The sequence below is a fragment of the Neomonachus schauinslandi genome, chromosome 6, assembly GCF_002201575.2.
Source record: "Neomonachus schauinslandi chromosome 6, ASM220157v2, whole genome shotgun sequence".
Classification (NCBI taxonomy): domain Eukaryota; kingdom Metazoa; phylum Chordata; class Mammalia; order Carnivora; family Phocidae; genus Neomonachus; species Neomonachus schauinslandi.
The window spans coordinates 26,382,465-26,404,699 of NC_058408.1; the positions used below are offsets into that span (position 1 = coordinate 26,382,465).

At 48.8% G+C, this 22,235-nt stretch overlaps 1 protein-coding gene across 7 annotated transcripts in view; it reads right to left on the minus strand.

Annotated features, from left to right (window-relative positions):
• Window positions 1-3,032: 3,032 nt before the first annotated feature.
• The window catches only part of ATP2B4 (ATPase plasma membrane Ca2+ transporting 4), a 46,615-nt gene continuing 27,412 nt past the window's right edge, over window positions 3,033-22,235 (minus strand). For 2 of the 7 annotated variants that reach the window (XM_044915915.1, XM_044915914.1), the window contains 7 exons: window positions 20,272-20,463; window positions 19,598-19,811; window positions 18,831-19,042; window positions 17,734-17,841; window positions 15,589-15,765; window positions 12,568-12,748; window positions 7,522-7,619 (listed from right to left, as the gene is read on the minus strand). In XM_044915915.1, the coding sequence (XP_044771850.1) occupies window positions 7,594-7,619; window positions 12,568-12,748; window positions 15,589-15,765; window positions 17,734-17,841; window positions 18,831-19,042; window positions 19,598-19,811; window positions 20,272-20,463 (1,110 nt within the window). In that variant the 3' untranslated portion in view covers window positions 7,522-7,593. Of the gene's footprint in view, window positions 7,620-12,412; window positions 12,749-15,588; window positions 15,766-17,733; window positions 17,842-18,830; window positions 19,043-19,597; window positions 19,812-20,271; window positions 20,464-22,235 lie in introns of those variants that run through there. The other 5 variants (XM_044915913.1, XM_021686529.2, XM_044915912.1 and 2 more) reach the window with 4 other exon arrangements.

Sequence of the window (22,235 nt, forward strand, 5' to 3'; positions counted from 1 at the left end):
TACTTTTGTTGAACACCTGTGGGCTCTGAATCATCTCTAAGGAATCCCTTTCAGATCTTCAAAGTGTAATCTGAAAATCATTGTACTTCAACTGTCTCCTTGTCTAGATGGAAAATCAAGCCACTCAAGAGGCACGGTTAGGGATGAGGGTTTCCTGCCTCCTGGGCGGCCACACTTCATGATCTTATTCCACCTCCCTGACATCTCTGTTTTAGATCCTCCACCACGGGGTGAGCAGCAAAGATTTGAACCCCTTCTCTCTCCTACTTGATCGGCAGCAGTTTCAGTTCCTAAGGTTAGGTGGGGAAGATGTGGGGATTCTTGACTCACATGAAGGGTTCTGAATTACCACGGGTGTATTTATTCTCCCTCTTACAGGTGCTGAAGGCCATTGCTAGTCCCTGGCCCTGATGTCCTCAGCTTCATTTCCTCTTTCAAGTAAGTTGTTTTTTTTTTTCAAGATTTTATTTATTTATTTGTGAGAGAGATAGCACAAGCAGGGGGAGCGGCAGGCAGAGGAAGAGGGAGAAGCAGAGTCCCCGCTGAGCAGGGAGCCCGATGCGGGGCTCGATCCCAGGACCCTGGGGTCATGACCTGAGCCGAAGGCAGATGCTTAACCGACTGAGCCACCCAGGCGTCCCTCAAGTAAGTTTTCACATGTACTTACCTTCAGTAAGGCCAAGCCAGGGGGATCTGGAATTCTAAAACACACATCACAGTCCTTCAACATAGTGTTCCTGGGTCCAGTATGATGTAAAAAACCCTGTAAGCTAACCAGTGGTGCTGCATGTGGAGGATGGTCCAGGTGGCCTCTATTACAGGGGACATGGGAGAAACCGAGTGTTGGCTGAGCCTGAATGCAGGGACCAGGTCTATCCAAGAGCAGAGACGGAGGTACCCGGCTCAGAGTGTGAAGGCTCTGGCTACTCAGATGGTTCAGGTCACCCTCCCTTGCTCAGACCTCATGAGCAGAAGCCAAGCTTCTGATGGTAACGTGGCTTTTCTCATAGGTGGGTCTCATTGTCAGGGTGAAGTGGCATTCTTGTTTTGACACTGGCTTCTGAGGAGATGGCAGAGGGAGGCCATTCCAAAGAGACTGCTCCCTTCCATGTGTGTGTTTTCTGAGGACAGGGAAGTATTCTTTGACATAAGTTCCAGAGAAGTGAAGACATATGATTAGTTCCACGTCAGGATATGGCCAAGCCCAGAACCCGAAGCCACTCCCTTTCAAGGCTGAAAGTAGGACAGTCTATGGATCCAGCAGCTTGTTATCGCTCATGGCTTAGGTTCATGTTGGGGACAATTGAATGTTCATGACACCACCAACATGGTAACATGTTTACATGTTTTATTTACAACAGGGTTTCCAAAGTATTTGCCAGTAAAGGACATGCCACTTCTACCTTCCTTCATGCTTGCAGTGACATGAAGGCCATGTCCTAAGAGACCCAGGTCAGGGGCTGGTAACTAGTTCATGGGTACCCAATGGCTAATCTTTGGATGTGCCACAGATTAAGTTAGCAGGGAGTTGCCTGGCTGTGTGTACTTGGCAGGGAACCAGCGAGTCTTGGTGAAGAGCTTCAAACAAACCCAGTGACCACAGGGAGAGGATATGGTGGCTGAAAAAGGTTTGCAAACCATTATTAAAGAAGGAGGGCAGAGCAATTATGCTTTTCTAGAACTGGGGGTGGGGAAAAAGATGGAACAAAGAGCATGCACTTTTCTGTATCGTCACTCGGGCCAAGGAGCTGAGCTGGTTTTAGACGCCATTAAAGCAATACCTGAGGATCCATTGGCTGCAGTCAGAGAGCTACTTTGAAGCTCATCCTCCACACCTTACTGCACACTGGAGTCAGGCGGTGTAGATGCTTAAGATCCAGTCTGGCCTTATAGAGAGGTACAGATCCTAGGTCCAACCAAGACAAGGCGAGAGTAAGGGGCAATTCAGGGCCAAACTTTAGAAAGGACTCTAGCTGTGTGTGTGTGTGTGTGTGTGTGTCTGCGTGCGTGTGCCTGTGTGCTTTGCATCCCATTCTAGCAAGGGTAATTGGGAGGGAACCTATAATGGGAAAAAGACTAGTTCTGTTTTGCAAATGACTTCTGTTATCAAGCAAGACCTAGCCCCATTATGAATTATTCATTTTTTCTGCCCTAGCCCAAGTTTTAAAGAAATGAAGTAGGCAGTGTGCCTGTGCCCATGGAGTGTGAGCTGGGGCAGGCAGGAGACGTGGGGATGAGACTTCATACTCCAGAAGCTTTTTCCTCCAGGGCCGGCTCCACCTTCAGAAGCAGCCTGTTCAAATAGCCGGCAGAGTTTGGGCTGTCCTTCACCATCATACTTTTCCTAACAGACCAGGGGGAGCCCACAAAGTCCTTTCCTCCCTTTGATGTGTTCAGAGAGAGCAGGGAACTTGATCGAGCACCGGGATGAAAGGGGCAGGGAGTTCTGAGTTCTGAGATACGAAAGCTCAGCACCCAAATGACCTGCCAGGAAGCGGTTTTGGCCCAAACCTGGGGCCTCATCGGTCCTGCCAGAGACTCGGTGAATGGGACAATTAACAGAATGGAACAGAACAAAAACCTGGGGAAAGGAGAAGGGGAGAGCCCCAGAGGCAAGGTAGGAAAAAAAGGTGCTAATATCAGGGGAATGAATTTTTCCAGAATGTATTTCATTAAAAAAAAAGAAAAAAAAAAAAGGCAAAGAGAATAAGAAAGGACTGCCACTCTGGCTCTCATCCTTCCCAGTTCATCCTTTCTCAAAAGCTCCGGCTTCCCTGTGCCCCGACCGTGGGTTCCGCCCGAAGCGAGCCGAGGAAAGCTTGTCCCACCAGCGCGTGGACCTGGCAAGTGGGGCCGCGAGTGGCCAGAGGGCTGTGTTGGCAGAGGAGCGTGGCAGGGGCCAGTGATAAGCTGAGTTCCGGGCTGGCACGGACGGGGGTCTCGATGCGGCGTGGCGGGTCCCTCCTCAAATTCCAGCAGACCCTCAGTGACATTACCCACGAGTGGAGACACATTGAGGACAGCACAGGTAATAGTGGGCATGGGTTTTTATTCTCAGTGCACGGCAGTCTGGTTTCTGCTCATCAGCAACAAGCTTTATTGGTTCCAAAAAAAAAAAAAATTATCCCTTTTTTCCCCATCTTTTCAAACTCCTCTTCTTCCCGTCTCAGTGGACAACGTATTTGAATTTCAGATTTGCCAGTTTACAGCATTTTTTTCCCCTACAAACCATATAAATACATGCAAACCATTGTACAAAGAGCTTAAATAATATCAGAATGCAAATACAGATTGGGTGCACCGTTAAGCCGACTGCAAATTATGGCCACACACACTGGGATACACATTTCTTGGATATCACCATGTTTGTTTATGTCATGCAGACCACAATAGTCAATCTTTTGTTTTGTTTTTCTTTTTTATACAAAAATACCAGTGCTTGTTATTCTAGTTACTGAAAAAAAAAAAAAAAAAGAAACTCAAAATTCCTATCTGCGTGCTGATTTGAAAAGGACAGCGTAGATAGATTTGTTGGCACATATAATATATGGCATGTTCACAGATGGCCTATATACAGATGGGGAGCAAACACGAACCAAAGGCCAGTTCGGTCACGGGGAGCTCACTTGCCTCCGTCTCTCCTCATCAAGAGGAAAGGGGACAGCAGGCCTGACAGCAGGGCTTGGGAGGCAAAGCATGGCACTGAGCTACATGGAAGGGCATCTGGTCTATTCTGAGGAAAAGGCTAGAATGGCTTCAGAATAGCAGGCATTTACAAGTGCCTCGTCCCCACCACTGCAGTAGGTGGTCCCTAGATATGGAGAGTGAGGAAGTGTGCACTTGGTGATGGTATCACGGGCTGCTTCGATCGATCGTGAGGCAAAGAAAGCAGGAGAGAAAGGAGGTGAGGCATTTCGAGGTTGCATGCGGACTTGCCCCCACCCCCGCCAGGTTTTCGGTTTTCGGCAGTGAGGTAATCGCTCAGATAGAACTGTGCGAACTCTCCCCTCTGAAGCTCAAGTGGAAGAAGAAACCCAGACCCTACAGAACCCACAAGTGTCAGAAGGACTGCGAGGTGGTCTCTCTGACACCTTTAGGGATGGGGGAGTCATCATTTCAGAGGGCAGAGGGCACCTCTGGGAAGGACCTAGCCCTAAGGTGGTCACCCCGGGTTAGAACCGGCCTTTGTGACTTCCACTTAGAACTCTCTCCCCCATCTCATATATTGCACACAACCTTTCTAGGAGAGGGCAAGTCCCAAATCAGAGCTTTGCACAAAAACTCACTAATGGAAAACTCCCAGGGTGAAGAACCCATAAAACATGCGTGAAAGAACCATAAAATATGCAAAGCCCCAATCAGAGCATCCTTGCAGCCCGAGAGATATTCACGCCTTGGGTACCACTCTGCCAGCTACTCATCAAAAAACAACATCCAGCCAAGGCCCCTGACCCTGACCACTAGTTACTAAAAGGCCTGGCGCCCATCTCCATGGGGGACGCACACTCCTTTCTCGCTGGCTGCTTTCCTTCCCATCCACAGGCCACTGCCCACTTTCCTAGGTTTCTCTAGGAGAATTATTTCCCCTTCTCCCCATCAGACCCTTTTCAGATCGAAAGCACCATATGGGGGGAAAGCTTTATTACCTTACGCCATATTTACTCACTGCCAGTTGGATCACTAAAACTGAATAGAAAAAAACTTATATAAAAAACATATGCACATAAACACTTAAACTTACTCAATTCCATATCAACAAAATTTATATTAAAAAAGTCTAGAACCCAATACATTTTTTTCCCCTAAGTATAAAGATGGCTGTTTGGAGAAAGGAAGTACGGTGCATTGGTTTTATAACCAGTCACAAATACGCTAAGTCGCCTGTCACATCCAACAGCTGGTTATAATATGCTCCTTCCACAGGGTAACATGACAGCACTTTATTTCAAATCCTTTAAACAAAATACATATGGCTGACTCAAAAATATCCGTTTCTGAGCTAAAGAAAACTATATATTTTTGCATAATATTCTCTATTTTCTCTCCTACCATGGAAACTAAAAGACACACAAAAGCCATTGACTTTAAACAAGTAGACACAAGCCCTCAAGAGTAACCTGTCCGGCACCACGAGTCTTTTGGGAACAGGAAGGGTGCAATAGCCTCCAAAGTTTGTTATTGGCTTGTTTTTTAAACTGATCTGAGGTAATAAAAGACTTGACAGAACGAAATCTTCCAATGTACTTAATAAATATATATGTGCACACCTAACACCTTGGGTGAGCTGTTTTATTCCCACATGAGGATTTAAGACAGAGAAAAGATTGCTGAAGCATGTGACCTTTACAAAACCCAAGTCAAATCTGGCGGGTTGCGCAGCAGTGGGGATGTGGAGCGGGTATTGTGTCTTTGCTCTTCCTACCTCGGACAGCTCAGGAGGAAGGGGGGAGGGAGGAGGAATCCCGAAGAGAAGAGAAAGCGGAGAGCATAGGTTCCGGCCACCTTACGCTCACAAGTGGAAGTCTGGCAGTTCATAAGAGCCTCAAGCCCCACCCCACACTGCCATCACTCTTGAAACAGGGGGAACAGGCTTCATTTCTTTCATGGGAATTGGTAGACGTGAGTTAACGAGCCCCTGCACAGAAGAGCTTACGTCAACACCAGCAGGGATAAAAATGGAGCTCCTGCAAACGTGGCTCCACCTTGTCCCATTAAGGAACACTTAAAAAAATCTCCTAGTGAGGTCCCTACCTCCTGAGAGGCAGGCGCGCGGGGGATGCTCTGGGCAGCGTTCAGGGAAGGAAGGCACAGGGCTTTCGTGTGCAGCAGTTGAGCACGTTCTGGAGAGGGCCTCGAGGGGGGCGTGTGGGAGCAAAGGAAGAGAGGAAGGAGAACTTTCCAGGGTGGGTCTTTTGCTCCTTTAAGTCAGCAAAATGTCACTGGACCCCACTTGGGATGGGTATTTTCAAATGTGCAATATGTGAGAAAGGTTGGGGCCTGTTGAGAGAGCAGACGAGTTAGGGGCCACGACAGAACAGAATGAGAGAGCTGAGGGGTATGTCAAAGCTGGCACTTGGGCGCCTAAGCTCAAGGTGTCTGGTTTCTCAGAACCTGCTAGAATGGCCCCTCGGCCTCTCCCAAGTCTTCTCAGTACGCACTCCCGCAACAAGCAGGTCCTGTCTCAGAAGAGCTGTGGCGGAAGGCTTTGAAAGCAGGAGTGGTCAACCCAGGGAGGATGGCACAAGAGTTGACTTTGATGGTCTGTCTTGTCGTGGACCTGCCAGCTGCTGGTCCTTAATATCCCAGTCCAGTTAGGAGGCAGGGCCATTCTCAATCCATTCTTTTGCCACCACTTTAGCAATAGAAGAAAGCTCAGGCTTATGGGAAAAACTATGTAACGAACATATGCGAGCTTCACGGTCAAAGCTGATCTCCCTGGCACTTAGAAAGGACACACACCTGACAAGATAGCAGTTCAGAAGGGGAAGGTAACCTGGCAACAACAGAAATACATTCTTACCAGCTCTCAATTGCTTCAAGAGGATCCCATTAGCAAAGAACCTATCTGCCTCTAGGACTAAGCCAAGGATTCCATTGGGGCCAGAAGGGGGAATGGCCAAAGTTGACTCAATTCAGCCGTGTCCATTCCACTTTCTTAATCATCACAACTTAAAAAAAAAAAAAAAAAAGAAAAAAGAACAAGAAAGAGTGAAGATAGGGGAGACAGTGGTCACAAAAGACCAGAAGAACCTTAGGGAGGTTTGACTAGAAGGGCAGAAAGAGCTAGAGGGCTTTAGGTGTAAGTTTTGAAAATGGGGAAGTCATTTTAAAAACAATCACTCTATAGGCTGATTCTATACAGTCCATTCCTACCTCAACACATTGCATTTGGGGACATTTGTCTCTCGGAACCCTCGACTTAGCTTATAAATGGCACAGACTCATAGGGTAAAATCCAGAGGTCAGGAGATGGTGACATACGTATGTATACTGAGGAGAGTCTGGGTTGGGGTAGATGCCAAGAGGATTGTCATCATTTCTTTAAAAATGACAACTGATACACCCGAGGAGTAGATCCTACCATTCATTACCTGCCTGGGGTTTGACTGAGTCCTGCTACAAACCCCAGCTCAAGTTTAAGTCGACATCCTCGTAGGTCTCTGCTCTTGCCTCTTCATGGTCAGGTGGGAGTTCACACATACTTGGGAGCAGCTGACATGACAGTGAAAAGTCCCATCGTCACCTTACTGATGGGATAGATGAAAAAGGACATGGAGAAAGCGGGGATGGGAGTCAGAGAATGAAGTTCAAACAGATGTCTCCAGGCTGTGCAGAGGGCTCTCTGAGTGGGAGGCAACAATTTGCACTTGGCTGCAGTCCACCGCATTGTTGTTTTTGTTGGCGTATGGCGTGACCTCACCGTCCAACAGGAGCACCCTAGTCCCAGCCTTAGGACTGTCAAGATTTTCCTCCTCGTGCTCATCCAGGAGTGGTGTTCGTGGCACCTCCTCATCTATGGCGAACTCAGGGTGGGTCATGAAGTTGTGGATGGAGTTTTGGTTCTTGGGTTTCTGAATGCTTTCGTGGAGGGAACTATGGAACGCTTTGACCACTTTGATCTATACCGGGGGGGGAAGGAAAAGGAGGAGGAGAAAACACGAAGGTGAGAATGGACCAGTAGAACAAAGAACTGGTGGTTTGAGGTGAGAAACAAAACTCCAACTACAAAACACTACCGCGCAACAACCAAAACCAAACACATAAGAAGAGATTATGGAACACCAGAAACATCAAATTTCAAGCATGGGGGTGGGGTGGGGTGAGTAATGGCAAACAACTGAATATTTCAAAGCTGCATTAAAAAAAAAAAAAAAGGTAGAAAACCCAAAGCAAAGTTAGCATTCCCAAACAATCCATTCTTAAAATGAAACAGAAAACAAGGATTCATTAGTTCTTTTGGATGAGGGCAAGAACATAGGAACCAGGTGCAAATTAATAGCCGAACTTAAAAAGATGATTCAGACATGTGGCTTTCTGTGTCGAGGCCAAACATTTTGTGAACGTGGAACAGAAAAATTACACATTGAAGTTTAGTTATCTGCTTAAAACCCTTAAAGAGTCAAACTCATCCCAATCCATACATAATACACTTTGGGTGGTAAGTGGCTACGGACACCGTGCAGCAAGGCAGACAAAACACTCTTCATTTGTGTCAGCAGCATGCAAGAAATTAAAACTCTTATACTCTCCAGTTGAATAATTGCTCTTTCAGTCAGGAAACATGCATATATTTCTATCCCACAACCTCTGCCATGTCCCCTGCCCGCCCCAGAAAGCGGAACTCCGCTCCTTCCGTCCCTCCCCTGGCAGATGGGGCTGAAGCACGGGTATGAGAAGATGCCTTCCTCCTGACCATGGAGAGAAGAGCAGGCTCTCTCAGTTCAAGTGCATGTCCATGCCTCTGGTGCATAACACCTGTGCCCCAGCCTGTGGCTTTCTCCAGCTGTTTCTACATTGTGACGGGGGGCATGACCTCATGTGGAGAAGGGAAGGGATGGGACCAGGAGAGGAACCACCTGGTTGGAGGCCATGCTACAGACAAGTGGCTTTTCTGATGAGGCGGATGAAGAAGATGGAGGAATGGAAACACCATGTGGCTTTAGTGGGCAGAGGGAAACGCACTGCCCCGTAAGCGTCAAAGTCTCTTTCTATCGCACAAAAAAGGAAGGGATTCAGTCAGTTGGGAGAAAAGGAAAAAACTAAACAACAACGGACTCCTGTGGTCAGCCTTTGCCTTATCCATGGGTCCCAGCTCTTTTGGCAGCCTGCTTTTCTGAACGGTAGGCCTCTCTGAAGTATGGTTTAGAACCTGGGTTGGCAGAATTGGGGTCGGGCAGTAGGTTGGATCCCGAGACGGTGGAGACAGAGGCCAAGGGAGAGGAAAGTGGCTGGAGGATGGTTTTGATGGTGAGGAGGTGGCTGATCCTAGTCTTGTCCAAAAATCCTTCCCTCAGGAAAGAAATGAGGCTACTGTCGGAGAGACTGGTTGTGGTAGGAGGGGCAAGGGAGGGAGGCTGAATGGTGGCCTAGGGCCCCTCTTCCATGTCTCTGTTGTTTCAGCAAAGAATAGGTCCCTGGAGAAGAGGCAAGAATGTGCAGACAGAGGAGACACAAAGAGTCAGGCAATGCTATCACTGGATAGACCCTTCAAGACTAACACACGAAGAGGATTCACTGAAGTTGTGTCTTCGCTGGCTAAGGCTTTCCTCATCTTGCCTCACTCCACAACAGCCTGGCAGACCCACCCAGGACTGAGGGTGCCCAGAGTTTAGAAGACAAAGGACTCTCTGCTGCTCAGTAGAATCTGCTCCACACTTCAGCCAAGAAGCAAGGAACCTGGGCACACATTTGCCACGCTGAACAGAAGGTAAGGACCTAGGTTTCCATCCTTCTATGATTGCTGTTAACAATCTGATGGGTGAATTTTACCTGTCATGTTCCCTTTGCTCCAGACCTAGGTGAGATCAGATGGAACAGAGGCTCCATTTGGTCTTGCAGAGGCCCCCAAGCTTTAACTGATCTCCGTCAAATCTGAGAGCAAGGCACCTTGGATGAAGTGAGTCCAAACCCAGTGCCTTCTCCCTGGTCAAGAGCTGGGTTCAAAGCCATACCAACCCCTGTAGGAGGGATGACATAGCCCACACTTTTCACCTGCTCTTGAGATTTCCAAGTTTTTAACAAGTGCTGCAGAAGAAGAGGTACCTTTTTATACCACCAGTTGGTTATCTTCAGTATCAGTGATTTTCAAACTTCTTGCTTCTATTTTTTTTTTTGAAGCTACTGAATACTTAATGAAAATAATTATATGTGAAGTCCAATAGAGAAAACAGATTTTTAAAAACTGGGGTTAGAGTCAGGGTCTGGAGCCCTGTTTTCTGGCTTTTCCTCTCACCTGTTGGGGTGATCAATAACAATGTTACAGGCAAACAATAAGGGAGATAAAAGTGAATTGGAATGGGTAGATGGAAACAACAGGGAAGATGTCTTCTTTGGGGGAGCAAGGAACAGTCATCCGGCTAGACTGCAGGGCTTCTAGAATCTAAAGGGAAACCAGCATCCTGCAAGGGAAGCTCAAAGGAAGAGGAGTCAGGGAACTAGGTGGCACCTCTAGTGGCCTGGTGGGGGAGAGAAGGGTGAGGGGTGGAGGGCTTGGGGCTCTGCCAGAATGCTCCTCAGCTCCAACAGAGAATATATAACACATGCTGATGAACAATCACACAGATACATCACCACCAGTCTACCCCAAGCAAAGGTGGCATCCTCCTTCCCTGATGCCTGGTGCGTGAGCAGAGTACGGGGAACAAGACACAGATAGTGAAGTGGCCACTGTGAAAGCTGTAGGCATTCTCTACTCAGCCAATCAGCCCTTCCTTCCTCAGTTACTGTCCCTCAAAACCTCTGGGACATGGCTCTTCTGTGGCCTCGGTCCTACACGTAGAAGTGGCTGATTGAAGGGCAACTCTTTCTCGTGTCTCAGGAGTCCTTACCAGGCTGGACCTTTCGATTAGGTATAAGGGCTAAGGACCACTCTCTGGAGTTCAGTGAATGGGCAGATGAAGACTCCATTTCTTCAGCTAGATTCTATAGTCTTCTGTTCTCTTTTCAGAAACCAGGGGAAGAGAAGGAATTAAGGGTTTTCCTGTAGAGGGAAATCTGAAAGATTTATCTACTGAAGGTTAGACAAATAACTGAATTCACTTGGAGATCTGGAATGGGGACGGGGGTCCTGAAATGCGTGACTATTTCTTCTAGGACGTCCGGGTAAGAAGGAGCAGCTGGAGAGACAGCGAGTATGGCTGTCTCCTGACTCAATTTCTGCCTTTGAGGGTCAGCAGCTTACCCTCTTTTCCATAAGAGCAATTCCATAAGAACCCGATGGGTTCTGTCTTCTGCTTAGTCTCTTTCCACCTTCAAATCACTGGGACAGCTGACACTAGCCCTTCCTCACAGAAAGGCATGATTAAAAAAGAACAGATACTAGTTAGAAGGACAGGGAAAAGCTAGAAGAAAAAAGGAAATAAGAAAGGAATATGGAAAGACTAGAGGGAGAAGCTCTTAGATTTTCGCAGGGTAAGACTTACTCAGTTCTTTGACTGCTTTAGGGCCTAAAGAAATATGTATCTATAGAAAACCCCACCCCTCATATCTCACACCAGAATACTTACATTTGGCCACAAAGACAACAAATAATCTGAGTCTGGTTAACCTGCACAGCTCACAATTACGTGAACCACAGACAAGGTAACTGTTCTTTCTTTACTGCGCCCTCCCTTCCAGGGTTTTGGGGGGATGGGGGGAAGAAGAGATAAATAAAATAGTCAAATATCTGAAGCTCACAACAGACTTAATACAAGGAGACTTCTTTCCCACCAAATAACTTAATAGCACTATCAGCAAAGAGCCTTCTCTCCTCTCTGTGTCCCATTTGGGGAAGGTAAAATGACCCGGAATTGTAAGGCATAAGCATTAGCAAGAATCCAACCATCTACTGGTGGGAGCACCAGATCTTAGGTTAAACACTGACAACATTCCAGCTGATAGGCTGGCCGAGAAAGAGGCACCTAAAACTTCACGTGCAAAATAAGGCATGAAGGGCTGGCTACGGGTGAGACAGTCAAACTAGAGGAAAGGGGAAGCAAAAAACCAAACCAAACCAAAAGTTGCTCTTCAGAAATTCCTAGAAAGAAAAAAGCTGGAGTGAAGAAAATTAAGTTATTTGGACCTTTGCATATACATTTCTCCTGCCCAGATTTGAATACATTGATTCTTAAACCAGAGCTTGGCTTGCCGTCCCTGAAAAGTGAAACCTCGGGGACACTCAGCGCTGTGCAGGTGAACTGAGCTCCTTCTTTTCTTCATACTCAGCTGCAGCTTCTACACCAATGTGGCCAGCTCACGACAGGGCGGTAGCCCAGAAGGACCGTTATTATCGGCCAAGTTCAACGTCGGCTCAATGATGAGGGATCTCCTGGTAGAAAAGCCCATGGGAAGGGTAGCTCTCTTCATATTCTCTTTCAGGAGATCTGAAACTTGTCCCCCTTTCCTCCCATGAAGAGAGGGCTGGGTTTTCATTGGCCCAACCTCACCTCTAACCTCAGGAGATCAAGTTTAGACTCAAAGGAGCAGGAGAGGAGAGGAACAACACCATATCCAAACAAAGCAAAACCAACCAACCAACCAACCAACAAACAACTCAAAGTAAAGCCAAACAAACAAAAAACTCAAGGAAGAAACAGGCAGTGCAGAGGAACGATCAGAAAACAGGATTATTGTCTTTAAAATGATTAGGTTTAATAGTTTTTCAACATTAAAAAATAAAATAAAATAAAAGGGCACACAGTCTGGTTTGGGATTGGGATTTCTGTCCCATTTTTCTTCCCTTAAGTCAGAGGTCACAGGGAAAAACCAAAAGGAAAAGACAACCATGATCGGTTGGTTAAAGTGGATGCCACGTGCTCTCTTGTGGTCATTTTAGCAAATCATGCATCATAATAGACTCTCACTCACTGCCCAGAGTAGGAGATGAGGCAGCAGCAGGAACAGAAGTGGTGGGGGGAGATGTGACTGGCGCAACTGTTACATAGGATGAGCTAGGAACATGTTTAACATCAAGGTGCTGCCCCATGGTCTGTCGCTTTAGGACTCCCTTAAAAGAGGCTCCCGTCTGGAATGTGTTAATTACGTCGATCTGCAAAGAATCAGAGAGTGAGACAGCTTTGCTGCATAGTCCAGAGAGAGAGGGGAAGGAAGGGGGGGGGATCCTGGGGGGTCAGGGAAGGGGGATGGAAAGTGCTGGGAAAAGGGGATAGGAGCAGGAGCAAGAGAGGATTCCCTCATACACAAAGCAACGGTGAGGAGAAGGGGAAAACCATTAATTGCACAGCACACTTCATTTCAAGAACAATTTGCCACGGAGTCCAAATACCCAGCCAGAATCCGGTCTTCTCTTCCCTTGCAGCCTACGAAGGGCATTTTAGGTGTGCCGGTGTCCGAAAGTATCTACAATTTAAAGGGACTTCTCCACCCTGTGACTCCTAACAGAGAGTGACAGCTTATTCACTGTGTTGATCTGTACTCTTAAAAAATAAGGCATATGCCATTTAAGATAGAAGGCGGAGTATATATAGTAACTGAATTTTGAGCCTCAGGAACCTCTGAACCAATTAAGTTGACTATCGATTTTTGCAGATTTTGCAGGAAAAGAATTCCTGCGTTTAAAGAAAAGAAGCGAGGCAGGTAGTAGGCCACACACAGGTGGCTGGGGTGGAAAGGCTCCTAGCCCCCGGCTGCTGGGCTCACCTGCTTCTGGGTGTCTGTTCCGAGACCCCCCTCCTTGGGCTGAAGCAGACAGGGCCCCTGAGAAGGGAGCTCAGGAACCCAGCAGCCAGGCTCCTTAGCGAGAACACCGCCAGCACCGAGGGTCCTGAAACGTCTGGCAACGTCTGACAATAACTCGGTAGCTAGACTGAGGGCGGGGGAGCAAGACATGCTGGTTGGCGGTGGTGGTCAGTTGCTACAGTCTAGCAAGTGGTCTCTGGCTCTCTGTGTCCTACTTCTCAGACACAGAGGTGATTTGTGCCGTTTGGTTACCAATCACGGCCTTGGTCTGGGGCCTGGGACAAACCTACTGTCCTGATCTCCGACCCCTAAGTGACAAGGAACAAATCAAAAGGAATTCCTCTATCCTTCAGGATCTGGTAGAACCATCTTAAAAAACGCCCACAGGCTTAATAGCAGGGGCCGACTCCATTCATTTCGCTTTGCTTCCCCAGGTGGGAAGGTAACAAAACAGGCACCTTGGGAGACAGACAGTTGTTCTTATTTATAAAGCTTCCTGAGAAGCCACAGAATGTTTAGGGTTGGTTTCCGGATTCAGACCAAAGTCTGAGCTAAACTACCATCCCTTCATCACGTTATATAGTTTTTAGTTCCGGGGGACGGAGGGGCCTGATCCTGTGGGAGGGAAGGGGCTGCACATGGGGATGGGGGACCGCGACGGGGATGGGCGACCATGACGGGGAAGGTACTTTCCTGAGCTTGTTCGCGTCACAAGGCCCCCACTTCCACAGTGAAAACTGTGCAGGTCGTGCATCCGAACCCAGGGGTATAGAGTCAAGGGAGTGGGAATTGGGAGTAGAGGGGAAGGGAGATCCATGAATCTCAGCCCCCCGCGACGGAAGACTGGTGAGGGGCCAAGGAGATGCTGGAACCAGGGAATCCTGGGCTAGGGAAAAAACAGTATCACATAGGAGAAGAGGAGGCAGTGACCCTGAAGGGAGAAAAGCAGACACGTTATTTTGAAAGGAGCAGACCTGAAGGAAAGCACCGGGGATTTAGAGACAAGAGCCAGTGGTGGGGGGGTGGGGTGGGGGGGGTGGTTTGCAGGCCCTGGGGAGCTTCCCTCTCTGGGGGGAGGAACCCGAGAGAGGAGAAAGGAGCCCCAATGCTTCCCTAACTAGCCCTGCCTTCCCACTTCCATCACCGTCTTGCCTATGGGGGACAAGTTCCCAGCAGGTATGCAGTGGTGAGGATTCATTTGATCTCTCTTCCCTATGACCGAACGAGGTGGGCTTGACTAGGGAACTTTCTACGCCATCGGCAGCTAATTTTTGAGAGTGGAACTTGTTTCTGGGATCTCCAGCCAACCAGTAGAGAGGAATAGGCCTGCTCTCTGGAGACGGGAAATCTCAGGACTCAGAACAGAGGCAAAAAGGGCAAGAACAGGGAACATGATAGAATGACCAGGGCCTAGACCAGCCCGCCCACCCAGGAGCAGGTGGTTACAGTTGCTGCATGGAAAGTGGGAAGAAAAATGTTACTGTAGGGCTCCACAGGCAGGGGGCTTAAGAGCAGCCGTCTACGTCATTTCAGAAATTGCGAGAAGGGAAAAGGCTTGAGGAAATTATAGCTTCTTCCTTTTGGGGAAGCAAATCTGAATCCTGCAAAAGATACTCAGGCATTGAGAGACTTTTGTCATTTATACACACTGAGCTGCCAGATTCCCCACCATGGCCTTAAAGTGTGAGTGGGGAAGATATGAGAGGGTGAGTTTCTTTACAAAGACCCCCCCCCCCATAACGGCTGTGTTACCCTCGCAGCAGCTGGGGGACGCATACAAAGTGTACGCTGGCGATGCTGGCTTAGGGCTATTGTCTAGTTCCTTCCTCCTGATGGGTAGGGATAGGCTCCGAACATCTCCCACCCTGACGTCAGGTCTGGTGCTTGCAAGAGACCTTACACAGGAAGCTTGCTGGCCACAGGGAGGGTGGCAAAATGGGCTTTAGAACCGACTGGAAGCTAAAGGACGATGCTACCAGTTTGCGTCCGGTGCTCTGGGCCCTATGACTCCTCTCCTCTCAGAGAAGCCCAGGCAGCTCGCCCCTGGAGCTAGGGAGCTCAGGCTGCCCACCGGCAGTGAGCCTTAGGGAGGGAAGAGATGTTGGCCACCAGGAGCGGCTGCCCCTCCCACACTTCCCAACATGGAGAGATGTCTTCTCCCGGCAGGGGGACAGGCCACTATCAGAGTACCTGAGTCTGGATACGGTTCAGGCCCCGGAACCAGAGGATCTGGCCTCGGCGCAGCTCCATCTCTGCATGGTCAATTTCGTCCAGCCCCTCCGCGTCCTTGGTGATCTCCTCTTTGGTGGTGCCGTGCCCAGCCTCCTTTAGGAACTTCAGGGATTGGGTAGGTATCGTGGAGATGATCTGAGAACAGATGCAGCAAAAGGGGAGACACCAGAATCAGGGTGAGAGGGCTGTCCCTCAGCTCACACGGGGTCAGGCCCTTGCATAGGTCACTCTTTGCCCCAACACCCATTGAGGGGGGCAGCAGGAGAGGTGCCAACCTAGCCAGGCAAGCACTCCTCAGGGCCTACCAAATGGCAGGCCCTCAGGAAGGTTTTCTGTAGTTGTGGACACACGAAGGAGAACTGACATTTGCATGTGCGGCCACCCATCTGCCTAGTTAGTTATATACTTGATTCTCCTTCTGTCTCAGTTCTTCATTTCCATTTTGCCATGTGTCTCTTAAGGGAAGTAGAACTATAATGCATGGCACATGGTAAGAAGGGACAGGGACCAGAGCCTGGGGGGAAACAAGTCTGGGGATAGGAGAGGATGATCCCATTGCAAGTGTATGGGCAAAGGGAAGGGAAGTGTCAGAAGGGAAGGACCCTCTTCTAGTTACCATGCGCAAAGTAATTCCTGTGTTACAAAACAAGGGTGAAAGGATACTAGAGGTTTTCTTGGACTTGGAGCGAGGAAGTGGGTTAGACAGGCCGGGGAAGAAGGGATACACAAGTATTATCAGACATGGGCAGGAGGTTGGGCTTGCAATTCAAAATAAGTCACTCAAGAAGCTCAGTCAATCAGTTCTCCCTGACACACAGACGAGGAGTAGACAGGGCTGGGATGAGAGAGGGACTGTATGAGCAGTCCAACATGGAGTCAAGGATTTTGAAATGGGAAGGATATCTGCTTTTGGATGATTGGAAGGAGCTGCTGTGATGCAGAAGGAAGGCTGGTCTCTAGCATCAAGGCTGTGTGGCCATGTGTGAGACTAGACCCAGACGGGACTTTCAGACAGCTGGTGAAACAACCAAGCTTCACCCAGGTGTAAAAGGGACCCATGGTAAAGAAACGCCACCAAACAGAACAGGGTGGAGGGACTCATGGAAGGAACTGGGACAGCAATTGATCAGGGAGGCATCTGGGACGTAGGAAAGAAACAATTAGCAGGTATATGGGGAAGGTCTGCAGTCCCAGGGAAGGATCTCTGGGGCCACTTAGAGCAAAGCCATTACCCAGGTGGCTAGGTGCCCATCAGTAAAGCAGAGCTTAGTCTGGCTCAGAGCTGAGGATGAGGGGGATGTGCAAAGTGGTATCTGGGAAGGAACAAAACTTACCAGACCTGATCCTATTATCATGTTAATAGCTAACTTTTACTGTGTACTTAGAGGGTACTAGACATTGTTCTAAGTCATTTCTGTGTCGTAACGGATTGGCTGATCAACAACGATGAACAATGATCCTGTTCTCCTAACTTGAGGAGACTGAGGAGGCACAGAGTGGTTAAGGCACTTGCTCAACTTGTAGAAAGGAGATGTGGGATTCAAACCTGGGTAGCCGGTCCCAGAGTCCATGCTCTGAACTGGGTGCTACATTGCTTTTCTAGCGACCTGGTGGGTCTAGATTTATCTAAGGTGAGAGTCAGCCATTCAACCCAGTCAACCCAGTAAGGCCGTGGTGAACATGAGGGGTAGGGGAGCCCTAAACTAGGTCAGAGCAGCAGCTCACAGCCAGACTGTGGCTTCATTAAAATAAAGACTTCTGCTCTGTAAACTTCTACTTCTAAGACCCTTAATTTTGTTTTTCTCTTTTTAGCAAAATTCCATTGAAAATCTCCACTCCCATCTCAGAGACGCTAAGGGATCTGCCTGCCTCTAGGCATGGTTAGAGAAGAGATCCAAAGCCTCTGAAATGGTGGGCACTGATCATGCTACTCCAGGATCCTGCAAGACAGGAAAACCTCAAAAAGTGGGGGGAGGAAGGGGAGGGAAGGAGAAGATGCTGGTGAGGAGCTGGGAGGTGCCGCTGTCGCATGTCCCATCTCCTCCAGAGGAGAGAGAGTGTGCTGGCCACGCAACCGCATGGGGCGAGCCTGCTGGTACTCACCTGGCCCCACAGCAGCTCTCCGATGCCGATGAAGAGACACCAAAACCACTGAGACAGGGTGAGCTTCGTACAACTGAAGGGTTTACCCCCAAATTCCACAATGAGAATCTAGAACAGAGAAAGAGGCAGCCCACCATCAGGGAGGCGAGTCACGGGCAGCTGGCCCTCTAGCCGAGGCTACCAAAGCAACGTCAGAGCCCTGGCCCATGATCCCTGTGGTGCCAGTCCTGATCTGCTGGTCAGAGGAGGAGAAAGAAGAAATCTGAAAGGGGAGAAGAGAAGACAGACACAGTCTTTCTAGAGACCCTGAGGGGGAGACAGAGCTACTTACTATGAATATTATTAAGGTAAGAGGGGCAGATCCAGGGGGGCTGGAGGCTTCTCGTGACTACAGCCAGTGGGTGAGGTGCCAAGAGAAGGCGCAGAGATGGAGAGAAGGAATTGAAGAGCGGGGCCCAAGAGGGGGACCCCGGCTGGGGAGGGCAGAAGCCCTTGTATAGGGCGAGCTCAGAGTCTCCTGTATCTGCAGGTGTTCAGTGTACCTCGGACTGGGGCAAGGAGGAAGGGACCCAATCCTTTCACCCCAGGGCAGCCATGCCCTTGACCTCAGTTCTGCAAGAGGCTTATGTGTCCACCGCCTGTGCCCCATGCCACACTCCTCTCTGTCTGCGAACTGTGCAGCGTTTTCTACCAGGGGCCCCTCGTGAACGAAGGGGCAGGGACAAGGTCAGAGCCCTACGGCACGTACCCGCACGTCTCACGTACGCTGGCAGGAGGCATGGAAAGGACCGCGGGGAGTGACCCTCTTCTTGGCCACTCTGAAATTTCTGTGCTTTAGGAAGACAAGGAAAGGACCCCACCAATCTTATTTTATTTGCCCCCAACGTGTTGCCTTGCACCGCAGCACTTGACCCAGCAAGCTCCAGTTCTGGAGCAATGTGCCAATGGAGGCCAACTGGGAATCCAAAAGCATTCGATCCGCAGCCCGAGTCCCCATCCTTCCCTCCCCTCTTCTCCTGGGTGCCTAGGGAACGCTGTTCCCTGCTTCTGACCTCTGCCACCCAGCCCTCCTGCCCCGACTCCAGCCAGAGGCTCACCTGGCTGATGAAGGTGCCCAGGACCACGGCGCAGAAGATGAGGTTGCGGAAGATGCCCGCGAAGACGTTCCTCTCCCCGTGGATCTTGCGGGAATTGATCTCGTTGAAGAGCTGCATCAGCACAAAGGTGTTGAAAATAATGGTGTAGTGCTGACTGGGGGGCGAGTGTAGAGGCGCCTTCCTCCCGCTATCAATGTCAAAGAATTTCTCACCTAGGGGGACAAAGGAAGCATTAGCGGGTCACGTATGGTGTCGGCGAGCGCTCAGGTTGAGTCAGAACAGCACGTTGGTATGGCCAAACTGGTGGCTTACGGCTGGTGTCCATTCTAATGGGTCAGTATCTGAGCTACACTAGTTATCAAACACTGTAAGTGTTAGCTCTGGTCTCAGCATATCTGACTCTCTCTCCGCGTCCGCTCCAGTGACTGACTTCTCACGGTGCGGCGTGCGGGGAAAGCTGCACGAGGGTCAGGCAGACAACAGGCTCCATCCTAGTGCCACGATTTACTCACCACGTGACCCGAGCTTTAGTTTTATAATCTTTAAAAAATAATAAAAACTACAGAAAGCCACCGTGGGAAATTCTCAAGAGCAGCATGTCAAATAGCATGATGCGCCACATAGCGGGGCAAGGGACACCCCCAGCGGGTGAAGCTGCTGTCATCCCCAGTCCCGTGCTCAGCTTGCTCCCTTGGGCCGTTCTCTGCCCCCATCTCTGCTTTGCACTCCGACCCCTGTCCCCAGCCCCAGCCCTACCCCTGGCTCACCGGCAAAGACGAGGAAGAAGATGACGGTGAGCTGATAGACAGCGTGGCCCAAGATGTTCTTCATCATAGTACGTGAGATCAGAGGCTTATTTCGGCCATAGGGGCGCCGCTTCAACAGAGACTCTGTAGGAGGCTCCGTGGCCAGGGCCAATGAGGCAAAAGTGTCCATGATTAGGTTAACCCACAACATCTGCACGGCTTTCAGTGGGGAATCCTGGTGGGAAGAAGCACCAGTCCTGTTAGCTTTCCTTGGAAACCAGCCCCTACCTCACTCATCAGCCTCAGCTTTGCCCCTGCAACGGCCTAGCTCCCGCTATCCACCTAGACTTTGGATCTGCCCATTTATTAGCTGAGTGCCCTTGAGAAAGTTACTTAACCTCTTTGAGCCTTGGGGTCCTCGCCTGTAAAATGGGGAGAATACCCACTTTGCAAGGTTGTTTTTGAAGACCACAGAAGTACTCATCATAGTGGCTAACGTGCATGTGCTAAATTAGCGGTAGATAACTTCTCATTCCCCCGCATGGGCCGATGGGAGACCTAGGAGAGCTAACTCCTGCCCCAACCCCCCCGGGGAAACTCTTGTCCTTAATCCTCAGTAGCCAGGACCCCACTCCCCACGTTCCCTAGCCCCCGCCTCATCCCTCTCCTCCCGGCCCCCCCTGCACTCCCTTCACCTGAGTGATACAGGCTCCAGTGAAGGCCACAATCACGGCTACCACGTTGACAGTGAGTTGGAACTGCAGAAACTTAGAGATGCTGTCATAGACGTTTCGCCCCCACATCACTGCCTTCACAATGCTGGTGAAGTTGTCATCCGTTAGGATGATATCTGATGCCTCCTTTGCTACGTCTGTGCCTGCAATACCCTGAGTAAGAGAGGGAAGGAGAGCAGTGAGGACATGGATAAAGCAGAGTTTATCTACGTTCTGAACCCAGACTGCATTTCCAGACCTCCAAGAAGCTTCCGAACCGGCCATAAACACTAGAGGGCGCACTCCCCACGCTAATGCCAATGACAGAGCCACTGTATTTTGAGTTCTCCTCTCCTCCAGAGAAAATGTGTCGCTGTCAGTCCACAGGAAGCAGGGCTAGGGCCTGATGCCACCATTTTACTCCTGAACCCAAACTGGAAATGACAGTTATCTTTGATATTCCTTTCTCCCTTCTTTGCTACTCCCCCACCTTGGAAATGAAGGAAAGGATAGGGAACCTATGTCCTATTCTCCCTCCAAATCCCTATACTTTCTTTCTTTCTTAATCTTTTTCTTAACCTTCCTTCCTTTCTCCTTCCTTCCTTCCCTCTTTCTTTTTCCTTCCTTCCTCCCTCCCTCCCTCTCTCCCTCCCTTCCTCCCTTCCTTCCTTCCTTCCTTCCATCTCTCTCTCTTTCAAGATTTTATTTTGAAGTAATCTCTACACCCAATGTAGGGTTCGAACTCACAACCCCAAGATCAAGAGTCACACACTCCACCGACTGAGCCAGCCAGGAGCCTCTAAATTCTTTTTTTGCCCCTAAATTCTTATATTTCTTTTGCCATGGCCAGTGTCTCACTTAAGTCCTTGTCTCCCCCACACCTCTAAGTCACCTTACACTTTTTTCTGGCAGGAGTAGTCTGGCAGTGAAGTTCAGATGTCCTATGCTTGTTCAAATTCCTGTTCCTGGGGAACCACTAAAGGTTTCTCAATAGACAATGGTTGAAAGCTGCGCTTACAGAAACAGTAAAATTTCTAGACTGGTAGTCAGAGCCCTCAAGAGGTGAACTCAGATTCATTTTCCAGTCTGCTCCTATATAATCTTTCTGCTCAAAACCCACTGGTTTATTCACAATTCCCTGAATCTCTCCTTCACTTCTAGAGTCTAGACTTCTACTTACACCATTTCCCTAAACCTGAAACATCCTCCTTCCTCATCTGTTTAAACCTTGTCTATCTTTAATGGGTCTATGGGACGCAAAACCATCCCTAAGAACCCCAGCCCCTACTTCTATTCCATGTCTCACAAAGCCTATAACCACAGAGGAGCTTATTCATTGATTTGGCTTGCAGTAGTAGATGATTTGTTCTCTTTACCCGGTAGTAATATTTTCCTATCCAGATTGCAATGAACAAATATGTTATAGATTATACAATTCAGTTTCCCCATCAAAAAGTTCTCTAACACATCCATACAATGTGTCACATGCACTGGAAAAAGAAAGGAGGGGGAAAAAAAAGAAAGGAGGACTATATATACTTTCTACTACAGAATGTGAAAAAAAAGAGTGTATGGTATGTGTGTAGATAAGTATACATGGCAGTATAGATAAGTATCACGTATCTAAGAGGATAGGATACAAATACATCATACGTTTGATTATATTTTAAAGAGGCAAACAAAAGGATACACCAAAAACAAAAGAAATGTTACTTAGGGTTAAGAGGGGAGGCAATAGGGTGGAGGTGATAGGGATAGAAGCTGGATTTCTAGGAATAGACTTTGTTTTGTATATTTGACTTTAGAACTATGTAACTACTTTATATGAGTATAAATCAAAAGTAAGTTTAAAAAGCGATGTCTAGGGGCGCCTGGGTGGCTTAGTCAGTTAAGTGTCTGACTCTTGATCTCAGCGCAGGTCTTGATCTCATGGTCATGAGTTCGAG